The sequence below is a fragment of the Candoia aspera genome, chromosome 11 (assembly GCF_035149785.1).
Source record: "Candoia aspera isolate rCanAsp1 chromosome 11, rCanAsp1.hap2, whole genome shotgun sequence".
NCBI classification, from domain to species: domain Eukaryota; kingdom Metazoa; phylum Chordata; class Lepidosauria; order Squamata; family Boidae; genus Candoia; species Candoia aspera.
Genome location: NC_086163.1, coordinates 24,773,719 through 24,788,869, shown reverse-complemented (window position 1 = coordinate 24,788,869; position 15,151 = coordinate 24,773,719). Strand labels below are relative to the sequence as shown.

General features: G+C 51.9%; 1 protein-coding gene across 1 annotated transcript; it reads right to left on the bottom strand.

Moving 5' to 3' along the window:
- Nucleotides 1-1,139: 1,139 nt before the first annotated feature.
- LOC134504125 (uncharacterized) lies at nucleotides 1,140-10,120 on the bottom strand. Its single transcript, XM_063313159.1, has 5 exons — nucleotides 9,934-10,120; nucleotides 7,492-7,649; nucleotides 6,320-6,468; nucleotides 2,836-4,004; nucleotides 1,140-1,904 (listed from the first exon to the last, which is right to left on the bottom strand). The coding sequence occupies exons 1-5, from the start codon at nucleotides 10,118-10,120 to the stop codon at nucleotides 1,600-1,602; spliced, it is 1,968 nt and encodes a 655-aa protein (XP_063169229.1). The 3' UTR covers nucleotides 1,140-1,599.
- Between the last annotated feature and the right edge of the window lie 5,031 nt (nucleotides 10,121-15,151).

Below are 15,151 nucleotides of genomic sequence, written 5' to 3'. Positions count from 1 at the left end.
TCCAGCCCCTTCAACCCAGTGTCCCCCTGCCACATTGGACAAAACACTCACCTTCTCTACCCAGCGTGATGAACGTGCTAGCGGGGGGCGGTGGGGATGGCACCACCGCACAACCAAGGGGCACTGCTTTGGGGAAGGCCGACTGGCTGATTCGTTCTCACAGCAGAATAATTGCCTAAAAAGGTAGCGCCCCTGCCTGCATTTGCAGGGTGTGCTCCAAAAGTCAAGACGGTGGCCAGAAAGGCGTGATCGAAGCAACACCTATTGCGACACACGTAAAAATGGGAGGATCTTCATTCACACTGTCGTGGTCACCATCTTGATTTTTTTTACCCTGAGGACACCCACGCTGCATTTTTCCGCACTCTGCCCCAGCACACAAAACAAACCATTACTCTTGTTGGGGGCTGGGAAAACAAACCTAGATTTTGATCTCTTCCAACGAGTTCTCTGCTCTCAGCCTGAGTCATTAAAAGTTTACTATATAAAAATTAAGGAAAGAGAAGGAACTGCAGGGAAAGGACAGGTAACCAGAAACCGGGTGTTCAAGACAGCTAAAGAGGAAACAGGCCTGAGCCAGAAGAAAGGGTGCCTGGGCTAGGAAGGTACAACATTGTGAAAGGCTGCTGGTGATATGGGCCAAATTGAAGCAGCTCAGTGGCCTCGTAACATATTCCTGCTAATCTTGCGAAAGGTGCGACGTAGTCTGAGATAATGATAAGCAATGAGGGAGGACCCAACCAAGATGATGTTCTAAAAAACTACTGAGGAAGTCAGATCAGGTTCACAGCATCCTGACTTTTTTTTTTTCTTTCAGGACCATTGGGTAATACGTTAATCAACAAAAGACATAGATGCATCACAGGGCATGGCTAAGGAACCCCCCCCCCCTCAGTGGAATGAGGAACCCCTCTGCTCAACCATGTGTGGCCAAGTCCATGGACTGAGCTAAAACCTTCTCTTAAGTCTCAAGTGAATAGCAAAGTCTAGCCACTAAAAACAGGGAATTAAAACCTAGCCATGTTATCTTACAAATCACGGCCCTGGTTTTCATCTTTTCGGGATACTGCAAAACAAGTTGGTTCCCAAAGTATGGGAAGGCAGAGAGTAAAAGGCTAAGATGTGCTGAAGTTGTCCTGTTAGGTCTCTGGGGTCAGCAGTGCTCACTTGCCTATTTTATTCCAAAGGCTCTGAGATTTTTGTCAGGGATTGGTTTCCTCACATTCCCCTGGAGAGGCCTTGTACACAAACTGACTTCTTCAGACAGCTGCTTCACCATCACCCATCACTGATCTGCACTGCTGTCTGCATCCCGGGACTGCCCTGGAGAAGCACGTCTGCAGAGTTAGACAGCAGGCCAGCCAGGGGAGGTGGGCAGAGCCTCCACTTCTCCTTGGCATTTCTGGCCCCAGGTAACGAAGCAGTCAAGTTTTTGGCACAGCTGACTTGATATATCCATTTCCTGAAGTATCTTCAAGGGCCCAGGGCCTTCCAAGTGACAAATATTTCTCCAGCTGTACAAAGACAATGGGCTTGAGGGTCCATTAAAAGTTACAAACCCACACAATGAAAGATGACTGGATCGGATTCCTGAGGCTATCAGCCATCCTGAAGAAGAGGAAGGCCATTGCTGGAGAGGGACACACTGAAGGAGCAACGTGGGGAAAGGCCCGGCTGCTCACGATCCTGCTTCACATTAGCAGAGATGGTATGGAGGTGCTGTGGCCACAGTTCCTGCTCTGTGGGACAGCAGGGCAAGCAGACTTTTTGACCAATCTTCTGGAATTTGTGCCGGAAGTTCCTGTTCACCCAAAAGTAGACAAAGCAGTTGAGGAAGCCACTGCCAATGGGGAGCCACAAAGCAATGAATTCCACCCATTCATGGACTCTTTCTTGCGTGATTGCTGGGAAGAGAGAGAAGACGGGTGTGAGTAAGTTTTTATAGGGCACGTTTTATCTGCATGTCTTGGCTCCTTCATCTTGCCTTAGGCCAGGTCAAGCCTTTTATCGTTTGCACCAGCCTGAGGCCTTCCAGGCACAGTAGTGTTGCAGCAACCAGAGTTCTCAGGAAACATGTTCTTTGAGGATTTGGGGACTCGTAGCATATCTGGAGGAGGTCAGATTGAGGAAAGCTGGTCTACACAGATTAAAACATTGGGATGTGCACGTTTAGACAAAAGACGTTTGTTTTGCAAAAGGCCTGCTAAATTTACTGACAAGCACATCAATCAAAGAATTAGATGTTCTGCACACAACCCCGATTACGTCCTTCTCTCTCTGTGGCAGAAACTAAGACAGCACCCATGCTCACTTGTCCTCAGGACTCTGCTAATCCCTTCTCACTCTCAGACGACGAACACCTAGTCTGTAGCTCTGGAGACTCTCAGCAACTTCCAGCCTTTTGATCTAAATGGCAACACTTAATCTCATCAACCACACAAATTATACATCAGACTTTGGCCCCCTGGTATTTTTCAAATGTGTAGAACCCAACCTCCCTGTCGGTGAGAGATAATTGGAACTGCACAGAGACAGGCCTCTGGAGGTCACCAGACTGGGGAAGGCTGATTACAACGTAATTACACATTACAGCTGCCAATATCTATATTTTAAACCGCGGAGAGCCAATCGCACAGCCCCGCGTTCCCTCCCCTGCACCCCTGACGGTACACACGGTTTCCACGGACCGCGGCACGTACGACTCGGGAGCAGGCCAAGGCGAACTGCCCGGGCGGAAAGAAGCGGCCCGGGGGCGAGACCGCGGGGGGTCTCGGCCGCTGCCTGCGCCTCCGCCCGGGAAAGGAGCGGCGCCACCCGCTGCCCCGGGGCACTTACAGTTGTACACGACAGTGCCGATGCACGGGGCCCAGCAGGCGAAGAAGGCAACGACCACCGGGAGCAGGACGCGGGCGGCGGCGTCCAGCTGGGGCAGCCGAAGCCTCCTGGCCGCCCCCGCCTGCCCCCTTCCGCGCCGGCGCTGGGAGCGGGCCGCTCGCCAGAGGCGCACGTTGGTGAAGGCGACGGTCCCGGCGGCCGGACAGAAGATGGTGCCGGCGATCCAGAGCGAGTAGAGGGCGTTGGAGCCGTAGTCCGGCTCACACAGCAGGGCGGCGGCCGAGAAGCGGACCCGGAGCACAGCCGCGGGGGCCGGGATGGCCAGCGGCGCCAGCAGCACTGCCGGCAGCAGCCAGGCGACCGCGATGAGCAGAGCCACCCGCCGGCGGCTCAGGAGGCGGCCGTAGCGGAGCGGGCAGAAGACGGCCACGTAGCGCTCCAGGGAGACCCCGGCCAGCGAGTAGAGGGAGGCGCCGAAGAGGCTGCAGTTGATGAAGGCCACGGCCCGGCAGTAGGCGTAGGGGCCCTCTTCCCCGGCGGCGGCGGCCTCCTCCTCCTCCTCGGGCGCTGCCGGCCCCAGCTCCAGGCCCCGGTACAGGTTGAGGGGCACCACCAGCAGGGCCAGGGCGGCGTCCGACGCGGCCAGCGAGAGCAGAGCGAGGCGGCTGCTGCGGCTCCAGCCGGAGACCGAGGAGGCCAGCACCGCGATGGCCAACCCGTTGCCCCCCATGACCAGCAGCCCCAGGACGCCCAGGAGGCCCACTTTCACCCTCCAGCTCTGGTAGTGCCGCCGCAGGCCGTTGTTGTCAGGCGGGCACAGGCTGGGTAGCCTGGGTTGCTCGGTCTTGCCCTGGGGATGCTGCACCATCACCTGGCCCTTCCTGGAGCCCTTGGGCACCCTTGTCCCCTTGCTGGTGTGGGGGGCTCCCTCCAGACTCGGGATGGGCCCACCCCCCCTGCCCTTGCTCCTTCCTTGCTCGCCCAGAAACGTCTCCTGCCCAGGCACTAGTAGCTTGGGCCCTCTGGTCAGAGGGATTCTGGCCTCTGCCCAGCTCTCGTCCTCAAGAGTAAAGGCCAGGAGCAGCAGGAAGATGCAATAGCAGGGGCTGCCTGAGGACATGATAGTTACGAGGATGAGGATGATGATGGCTGCTGCAGCTGCCCACACACTGTCCAGGAAAGAGTTTTGACCTGAGCCTCTGGGAGCAGGGCCTTATATGGCTTGGCCTCTGCCTGAGAAGGCAACATTGCCCCTCAGGCTGCCCAACAGAGGAGTCCTCAGCCAACAAGCTGAGAGAGAGAGAATCAAAGGGCGTCACCTGACGTTTGTTCCCAGCCTTGATTCTTTAACACCTCCAGGTGAGCAGCCCAGCCTGATGTTTTCCAGGTGTGTTGGTGCTGCTGACCATGAGAACTGTAGTCCAACAGCTCTGGATGTGCTCTGCTTGGGGAGAGGTAGAGCAGATCTTTCGCTGGAGTTCCACCGATGATGAGAGAACCCTGAATTTTGGACCCTGTTAGGATGGAGATGTGAAAATTTGCCCATTTTCCTTTCTAGTTACATATAGGACCATTTTCTGGGCTACACCACCAGTTGTCGTTTTCCAGTTAGGTCTGTAATGTTCCCTTTTTGCTGTGCTTTTATGAGATAGTTTCCAAGCAGGAATTCTTTCCTTTCCATCCTCAGAAGCTCCCGTTTGGGCTGAGCTGCTGACTGGCGGAGTGAGGAACGGGTCAGATGTGAGCTACATTAGAGTTTGGATCCCAGGAAGCCACACCTTCTCAACTAAAAAGTACTTCACATTCACATCAGCATTGGGCTACAGATTGTTCACCTACCTGGAGTATTTGCAGAATTAGAGCCTCTGTTTTTAAAACTGTCTGGAAACAAGGCAAACGTGGTGAAAATGAGATCAAGAGGGATGTGATGATCATTTCTGTTGACTAATTTGTGGGGGAGAGATGGGCTGGGTCAAGCCAAAGTGCTAAAAAAGAATCTTGCATCCTTTTATTGCAAAATGAGCCATAAGTGTGACAGTGAGTATCATTTTCATCTAACTTGCAAGGCACAAACTCAGTGGCCTGTTAGGGCAGGGCGGCTACCAGCACCTGACTGGAAAGGGGTCAGAATGGAACTTGGAGGGCCATAAGTTTTGCTGAGATCAGCTGTTGTCTTGAGGCCTCCCCCATCTCATCTCATCTCATCTGGCTTTGCTGGAGTGCTGCAGCTCCTCAGGGTGGAACCGCAAGGCAGGGTGGTGGTGGTGGGGAGGGCTGCCTGCAGTTGGGGGTGAGCAAGGCAGAAAGGCTGGAACCTGGTTCCAGAGAACAGGAGAAATGGTCATTTGTCAGTCTAGCTTAAAGGGAAAGGGAGCCAACTATAGCAAGTCTCTTTCAAATGTCCCTGAAGCTTCTCCTTTCCCTCTGAAACTTCTTAAAGAACAACTGAACTTCACACACTTTCTGACCTCATCCAAACACCAGGTCTAGCTGGTTGGCAGAGGTGGGGCTGCTGAAAAGGATCCCCAGGAAATTAAGGCAGCATCGCCAACCTCACCAGCCGCCACAAGGGGGCAGCAGAGTCCTATTAAGGGGACCTTAAGATTGGATGGAGCAAAGTGGGCAGCTGTCTCCCCCGCCCCCAGTCTTCAGGCATTTCTGAGCAGTTGAAGAAGGGGAGTCGTCAGCGAGGCTGAATAAATATACTCGCCCCCATCACATCTCTGCCAAGGACCTGGGCTGGGACGGAATGGGGCCTCCGTGAGATTGTACAGGGGGCCTAAAAGCCAACCCGAAGCCTTGCATTTTGGCCACAAGGGAGGAGCAGAAGGAAGAGGAGGAGGGGGGAGTTGCAAAGGATAAAAGCAAGTTGGCTGGGATGCTGCCGAGAAGGTGGAGCAATCTGGACAGGATTGTGCAAGTGTCTCTGTGCGCATCGGTCAGCCTTCCCAGGTAAACCAGACAGGAAACACGGTGAGATTAGCTGCTTCTACTTTATTGTAAGGTGACATTAATGGAATCTTGCAAGTCTGGAGTACAAATCCCCCCCCATTTACCGCCAGAGTCATTAGGGTGGGCCCTTCCTAAGTTTCTTCCTCTGGCCGTTGCTCTCTTCCGGGCTCCCTTCTCTTTTATCTGATTGTTCCCTAGGCGGCATCTCTCCCCACACCCCCCAGCATCTTCCAAGGCCACCCTCACATTCCTTCACAGCCTCTCAGTCTGCTGTCTTTGTTTGCCATCTTTGTCCATGGATGTGTGAAGAATTCTTTGCCCGAATGGGGGCTGGCCCTAAGAAAGGATCGTGAGGAAGCGCACGCGGGGCTAATGTTTCACCCCTGTGATCGAATTAAATATTCACACGTTGCTTAAGGGGGACAAAAGGCTTAGGGCTTCTCCTCTGTCTTGGGGGCGGGGTGTTCTTCATCTGCCCAGCTCCATCTCAGTCAATTTGAGTGGGCTTGTGGAAGGACTCCTTCCCTAGTACTGTCCCCCCGGGGGGTGGTGTGGCGCAGGAGAGCCTTGAGATGGGGATGCAGCGCCCTCACCCAGCACCTTGACTGAACTAGAGAGCCCCTCCAGCTCTTTCTTGGATTTCAGAGGCACCTTCTCCTGCCAGGCGCTCCAAGGTTGCTGCTGCCAATGAGTGTGGAGTGAAGCCTTACAGGACCTGCTCCAGTAGCTCATTTTGTTTGATTTTATTTCACTACAGCTAACAAAACGTAAGAACCAGGAAAGGCAATATAAAATCACACTGATTTCAAGGATGGCTAGGGCAGCCAACCCCCCACCCCTCTTGCAAAGCTAGGAAAGGTCTTGCTGGTGGAGTCAGAGAAGCATGAAAAGCAAAGCCCCCCTCCTGCCTCCCAGCCTGACTCCGCACGGACTCCTGTCTCTCTGCTTCCTGGCCCAGCAAGCCACTTTGGAGAAGGAGTCGGGGGGGCGGGAGACACTGCAAAAAGGCCCTGCCCCTTGCCACTCAGGCCAAGAAGAGCGCCCCCCATCCCACCCCAGAAGTCTTGTTAACAGGAGAGAGGTGCTTGTACAGGAAGATGCAGCATTTTCCGCAAATCAGCTCTGGAACGTGAGAGCGATATTTTGAATTGTGTCTGAGGCTGGTGCAGATCCCTTGGGTTATTTGTCTGTCTGTCTATCGTCTATCTATCCATCCATCCATCCTCTCTCTCTCTCATCTGTCTATAATCGGTCTATCTACCTGTATGATCCTTAATCCCAACATGATTCTACAATAGGATTAAGACAGCAAGTAAAAATATCTAATAGCAGCAAAACAGAACCAGCAAAGTGTATACAGCACGCATTGCAGGGGATGACTAACGCAAACATATTCCCCACCAAATGCCACCAGGGAGATCAGCGCGCCACCCTACCCCGGGTCTGATGGAAAAGGCGGGTCTGTCTGGCTTTACAGAAGCCCAGCAGGTCCAGGCCATGCTGACCTTGGAGGAACACCATTCCGCAGCTACTGAGACAGCAGGTCTGCAGGGTCCTACAAGATGTTGGTATTTTACAGCTGGATCCTGGAGTGTGCCAACTGATCCAAATCTTACTGATCGGCCAGCAATGATGGTCCTATAGGTTGCCGGGTCCTGAGCCATGAAGGGCTTTATAGGTGATAACCAACAGTTTGAATCTCACCTGGAAGTCGCCAGGTGCATGCACCTTGCAGAGCAGTGATGTTACCAGTTGCTTGTTTGGGAGCGCCTCTGACTTGGGCCTCAGTTCCCTGTTCTCCCGGGAGGCGTTGGGGCACACTGAGCAGTTGAGCTGAGGTGTGGAGCTCTTGCTTTCTCCATCTTTGGAGGAAGTCCAAAAGTGGAAGGAGCCTCCATGCAGGAGGCAGGAAAGTCATTCCTAGCCCAGAAGTTCACATCCAGGACATGAAGAACCATCTGCTGCTATAATGGCTGTTTAGAGATGATGTGCTGGCTACCAGCTTGGCTGGCTTCAAAAAGGGGCTGGCTCAATTCATGGAAGTCATGAGGATCAACAGCCCTTAGCCTTAATGGCATGGGACCCTTCTGAAGGCCATCTGCTGGGAGACGTCAGAGGGGTCCCGCGCCATCAAGGCTGAGAGCCGGTGGGCTTCCTTGGGCAGTTGGTTGGCCACTGGGAGAACAGGCTGCTGGGCTAGATGGGCCAGGGGCCTGATCCAGCAGGAGCACAGCTGAAGTTCTCAAGTTCTTAATCTGGTTTTCAACCTTCCATCTGAATGGAGAACACCAAAGGCCCACGGCCAGGTTTTTGACCGGACTAAAGCAGATAAAGGTGTCTCTCCATGCCAACAGCTGCAAACATTAATAGGCATAACAATTCCTAGTGAAGGAACTTCCTAGTGATTCGCAAAAGAGCCACACCAGGTCCTTCCACAAGCCAAATAGCACAGCAGGAGGGTGTAGAGCATTGGGGGGGGGCACCACAAAGGAGTCAGGTGCACACATTCTGTCAGGTGCAGTGGAGAGACCACTCCCCTGTTTCCACTGGTCATACCATCCCAAGCTTTTAGTGATCTGGGGATGTGGCCAAGCACAGCCTGCTTAGTTCTGGAAGATGGGCATTTGCGCAACTGTGTTTTGTGCATGCCAAAAGGAAGAATGGACAGACAGGGTTCATATTGTAGAAAAACTCTGTGATTGAATGATTTCCAGTGTCTGGAGGGAGGGAGGTTGGGGAGCTGCTGGACAGGCACGTGCACATCCCTTTGCACCCTGTAATCATTCCCACTCCCTGCCTCAATCACCCCCTGCAATTAGCCGTGGTTTGTGTGTCTCCAAGTGCAGCTGGCATCTGTGTGCTGTGGCTGGACAGCTGGTGCTGCCCCCACCCCCTCCAAGCCATGCCAGGGAGCTCCTGTGCCCAGCTAGCTTTGATTTCCTAGGGCTGTTTTGCGCAGCTGGGGCAGCATCTTTCCCAGCCTTGTGGGGCAGCTGACTGATCCTGTGGCTGGAGATCTCATGGCACAGTGGGCAGAGGCTCCTGGGTTCAACCCCAGACATGTCCACCTAAAAAGCCAATTGTGACACCAGATCTTGGGTATGGGCTCGGCAATGGCCACAGTAGGACTTGGTCTTCAAGATGAGCCAAATTCCGATCCCCAGGATCTCCTGGATGCCTCCAGGGTGTCATTGAAGCAATGACTCCTCCCAACTTAACTTCCAGTGACTCCTCCATTCCAAACCCAGGTGGTTTCCTTGGCCACCACGTGGAACCCTTGTGGGGTTCTCTTGACCTCCCCTTCCCACCTCCAGCCTGAGATTTTCAGTGGGTTCCCATCAAGGGCTAATCTAGATCTTCATTTCCTCCCTCAAGACTCACTTCTTGCTGGGCTGTGAAGGAAGTTTCAGGGCTTTGATTTTCAGCTTCAGAGAGCTGGTTCTGGGACTCGCTTCCTTCTGGCAGGAGGCCATCCCCATCCCCACTCGCCATGAGCAATCCGAGTATGGGGTGCTGCCTCTGGGCCCTCTTGTCTCTTCGACTGTGCTCACCCGAGGGCTCAGTGCATTACTAAACCCATTTTCTGTGTGTATCTGATACAACTGAAGAGTAAACCAACATATAGGCTGGATTCACACTGTCTCCCCTCACCCCCCCCCCCAAGTTTAAAAAATGCCAGCACAGTGTGCACATGCAGCTGTGAGGTTTTTAAGTGACCTGCTTAAGTGTGTCATGCAAACGCCGTGGCTGTGCGTTCATATGTAGGAGAGCACTGATTGCCCATGAGAGCGTAGGGAGGCCATGAACCCAGGACTGAACACCTTTCTGCAGGGTCATTATGGCTAATGGCCATGGCTACAGAGACTAGACTGCAGGGCAATCATGGCAGTGAAATCCAGCTGAGCTTGGAATCAGAAAAAGAGCATCCACAGATCCCTTCCTTTTTTCCTTCTCTGGATCCCAGATTGACCTGGTCACTTTGTTATCTCTCTGCAGCTTTGTGTCCAGCAATTGGAGGCTAGAGCTGTGGACGTGGGGCTTGCCTCTTCCCTCCGTAGCACATGGAGTCAGGAGTTATTCTCCCAAGGTGACTTTTCCGCAGCCTGCTTTCCTTGAACCAGAGAGGCGCCGACCCCACTTAGCCACCGGTCTCGCTGCGCTGAAGGGCAGCCTCAAGCGCTTCTTCCCTGGGCTGAGCCAACCCACAGGCACTTGAGCGCCAGGCCACAGAGAGCACCTTTTTGTGCCGAGATGAGGCCTTCTGCAAAGAGCCAGCCTCGGTTTGCCGCAGTGCAGACTTTCCAAAATTGCACCTTCGGTTCTCCTCTTCCATCACATTGTGGTCAGGGCAGTCTAGTGAGTTTCCTAGGAGAATTCTCATGATTTCCACTCAATTCAGCAAAGAGTGGCTCCCTCCTTCCCCAATTATTGAATCATTGATCTTTTCGCTTCCTTTTAGAACTTGAGCCTGCATGCTTTTCCGGGGGAGATCAGCCAACACTGTGGAGGCCTGGGGCACAGCTGGAAGGTCTTACGTTCTTGGAGAGAAATCAAATAGACGAACATGGGTGAGGGATGCACGAGGGGCAGGAGCAGCAGTGAAGACGGACAAATACGTGTGGCAAGAACAACAACTGGGGAATCATTTGGCTCATGGGGTCTGACTATTGTTTGCAACCGAGGAAAGGCCCATCCCTTATTATGATATTTTAGAAGTTTATTCTCTTTACCTTCAGCCCCAGGGAGTCCCTAAGCAGGGCGGGAAGTTAAATGCGGCCTCCTCGTTGCTAACCTAATATTCTGGGCAATGCCCTGATCTTCCACAACCTCATCAAGAGAAGAGAAGCAAATGGTCACGTCCTTGTCCAAGACGATATGAGTTTGCGGCATGAAACTTCCCTTCATTAGCACCTGGTGCAATGTATTTCAGTAATGGGGACAGGCATTTCTGTAAGGTTTCCTCCGTTTACGGACAACTACATCGAACGGAAGAAAGAAGGCGCTCTGCATTTGTTCCACGGGTCTCTGCTTAGTGCTCGCCTTGTTTAGGATGAGGAATGGGAGCCCAAGGTTAGCAGCTGTCACACTAGACTGCGCCAGACATGGATCGTCTTGCTGCGGCAGAAGAGGGAGCTGGCTCTTCCCCACCAAGGTGGCCTGCCCGGCCACGACAGAAGCACGCGGGGAGGCCTCCAGTTCCTCCCCCTCCAAGAAACATCTGCTCTCAGCAGAGGGAGGGGCTCCAGCATGAATCTTATCAGGCACAGGAGTTACTATGGTGACATCTATTATCCCTCTTTATACTGAGATGAATCAGGAGCTATAAATAAGAAATCTGTGGCAGATTGATCAGTGGGGGTGGGGGAGGTAAGCAGCTGGGGCAAAATGGATGGGGAGGGTATCGGGGCATCTGGAACAGTCAGCCCTGGATCCCTCTCCAAGTTAGCAAGAGCTGAAGGGGCAGGTGGGTGGGTCTCTTTGCCTGGAGCCAGTGGGGACATCGAAACCAGGTTGCATTTGCTCCCGCGGAGGAAGAGATTAGCAGGTCCGGAGTCACCTGAAAGACATGCCTTACCTCCCTCTCGCACCTACTTCACGGGCAGCCCTTCTTCCCTTACAAGCGTGTTCTTCTTAAAAGGCTAGGGCCAAAAATGCCAAGACCTAATAAAGGCAGGATATTAAATTAATCAATCAATCAATTAAAAAAACATGGAGGCTTTTTGGGGAAATGAGACTCCAGTGGAGCCAGGCTGGCTTTCAGAAACCAGCCAGCAAGCAGGACAACCAAGGGGGCTTTCGAACAATTCAAAACAGGGACGCAGAAATTGCAGCCTCCAGCAGTTTTGCCAGACTCTGGGGTTCATGCAAGCCCATTTGCTACAGCAGGTGCTTTCCCATCAAACTTCATCCCTGTCAGCATGAATACATCTCGCTTCAAAGCCCCATTTATTGCGAGAACAATTTGAGCAATTATCCTGACAGTCAGAAATAATCACTTTGTCTCTGTTGAATAGAGCTGTTTCATGGTTAGAGCCTGGCTCCTTTTGTTGGGGAGGGGTCAGGTGGGAGACAGCCGCAGTGGCGCTGATGCTTTTGAATGCCCCAGCATTATGGCAGGCTTGAGGGATGCTCAAACCTGCTTTGGAGGGGTGGGGTGCGCGCACGTGTATGAGGGGAACATATTAAATTATCGCATTGTGTTACGTGATTACATTTTACAAATCTGTGTCCAAATGTAAGGAAGGCTGCATCGGAGAACATAACCTTGTATTAAACTGGTTGCGAAAAAGGGAGTCCATCTTCTCAACATTAGAGAGTCTTCCTCGGTCTGCTGCTGTCCCGATGAAGCACAACTCCCAGAATTTTCAACCAAGGTGAACAAAGACCAGAATATCTCAAAGAAGGCAGGTTGGAGCAACTGGCACAGGGAGCTTATTTCAGTAAGATAGAGGATCGTCATGCTTAAAGGGGACTATCCATGATGGAGGCAAGAATTTTTTTAATTATGAGTCTTAGCTCCATGCTGGAGAACTGGAACCCCTGCCATTGACATTGTCATCGTCATTGTCATCATCATCATCATCATCATCATCAATTTGATTTGTACGGCCACCCGCCTCATCTAAGCAACTCCGGGAGGCTCACAACAGGTAAAAACAATCTGTTAAAAACACGGTAAAAACCAATATACAAACATATAAGAACTATCCATAATCAATTTAAAAAGCAGAAAATTATGACCAGTGGCAGAATTCATCCTACATCAGCTCAACACAGAGCTTCCCACCATTACCAGACCCCCAGACCCAGTGACAGAGCCATGTCTTCAGGGCCTTCCTAAAGGCTGGGAGGGTCAAGGACAATCTCAGGTCCAGAGGGATGATGTTCCACAGTGGGGGGAGCCATGGCAGAAAAGGCTCTCTCCCTGGGTCCTACCAGATGACACTCTTTCATAGATGGGACCCATAACATGCCTTTCCTGTTGGTTAAAACTTACTAAATCTTAAACCAATTAAAAAAAAAACCTAAAAACCAATCAATGGCTACATAACACAACAGGGAAATAGAAAAATGGATGGTTTTGTTGGCTCTTTTTCTGGAAACCCAACATTTGTTATTTTGGAAACTGGCCATAGAAACTCTTCTTCTGTCCATGGTACTGAAGCACCACAAACCCAGATCTGGAGTCACACATCACACCTTGGCTTGGCTGGTGCTGTCCAAGTGCTGAAAGAGCATGGCAACCACTTGCCAAGAATGTTGGCATGGGTCTCCCCACCCCAACCCCTCTTTCTCTCACGTGCACACCCATTCTTATTTTTAATTTTATTTCCATAGGACACAGTGGCCTTGATGATGCTTCATTCCAATCTTCATTCAATTCCCCTTGAGCCTCAGAGCTCCCAGGACTTGGCATTTTATTCATTGTGAACGGTATGAAGCAGCAGTTAATCACATGGAACTGCTGACTGCATTGGAATCTCTTCTTGCTGTGCTCCTGGGCAGGGTGTCCGGGTGACTGTGATCAAAAGCAGGAATGTACAAGGAAATCTGTGCACCATTTGCTGGCTGACATGGCTCACATCAAGACTAGTCATGAGATGGAAATTGGAAGGCCCCCTGTTGAAGGTGTTTCTTGGAGCAGGCATAAGCAGTGGTGGCAAGGAACAAAAGCAGCAGACAAGCCGAAAGGCAGAATCTTTAAGGCCCACACTTTGAAACTCTCTTTTCCGTCTGATTAACTGCATAAGAGATCCAGTGAATGGTGCTTCCCCCCTTCCTCCCCCAGCCTTGCAGTTAAATTAGCTTTCTCTCCTGAATATGGCAGCCTACCAGCAGGGGAACATGTCACCCTCCCAGGATAGTTACGGCTGCTATTCTTGAACAAAGAAGTTCAAAGAGAAGCTGTCATGTTAAGCACTGAATTTTAATTTATCGAGCAGCTCTTTTTGTCGAGGATGGTCTGGATCACGATAATGAGTTTTGATCACATTGCATGTGTAAATGAGTCTAGCAAAGCTGGGATGTGTGTACATGAATGGTGGCCACTAAAGTTCTATGGAATGGCCTGAGCTTCCTGCCTCTCAACTTCCTCCTCCTCCTCCTCCTCGTTTACAATCCCAACCCATGTGCATTTATTCCTCTGATCTGGGATAATATTTGATAACATAAGACTCTCAAATTCCACAGATGTTGACGTTGCACAGCGTTTTACTTTGCATGGTGCCACAAGTCTCTCGGCTGTTTCTTGCTGCAGTGAGATTAACACAAGACCATTAAGAGGTGTTACAATCGTGCCCTGGCAGAGTTTGGAGAGCTGTCACTGAGGGAGCAGCTCAGCCATTCCTTGCTCTTGTGGGAGGACATGACCCAGTGGGTTGAAAGCACCCACATGTTCCACTGTGTTGCCTTCTGGCCTCCTTTAGTGCTTTGTTTTTGGAGGCAAAGCCTCTGCCTTCAGCCCCCACTGCAATTTGCTTTTGGCTAATTGGCATCCATTCTCCAAACCAGACAGTTCGGTCAGAGAACAGGCATCCTGTGTCTTCAAACAATGCAAAACCCTGGAAAGGGTTTTAAGGAGAGAAGAATGTGATGAGATTTGGAACGTCACAGCTGCAGAAAGAGGAGCTGCGGGTGAAGGGGACTGGGCATAATCCTGCACGCGCGTGGAAGGCTTGTTTTTCACAGTGGCATTTGTACCTGGGGTGACTACCTAGAATCTCCGTCCTCCATACCCTTTTGCCAGTTAAATAAGGTGTGGCCAGTTCTTAAATTCAACGAAACACCCTTTGTAAGGCTAAACCACCTGAAGTCTGGCTGTGCTCATACATGCAGCTTGTTGCTACAGATTTGGCCACTAAGCACCTAAGTACCCCTCCTGTGACCATGGCCATGACATAAACCAAGTGGTGCCACAGCCCATTTTGGGCCATGCGATGCATTTGTCTCCAGCCAGAAACGGTGTTATGCATAACATGGGCTCAAGCATGCAGCCCCACTATTGTTTCAGGATGTTTACAGGGTCATTTTTGCCCTCCCCCATCAAAAAGGTGGAGTGCCGAGGAAACGTACTCTCTTCTTTTATTGGGCTGTCTTCCTTGGTACAGCTAGAATTTCTCATGCAACCACCAGGAAATGACAACATCACAGCAAAAGACAACCATGTAGCACAGGGGAGGAAAGGGGGCCCGGACCCGAATGCTTCGTGCACAGAGCAAGGCCGTGCAGTGGACGGGAGTGCTTCCGCAACATGGCTGCGTCCCCTTGCCGTGCAGAGGGGGAAGCCTTGCCCCCATCCGAGCCCTTTCTGCGCCCCAGAGGGAGGGGGAGGGTCCCACCGCGGCACCTCCATTGACAGGCCAAG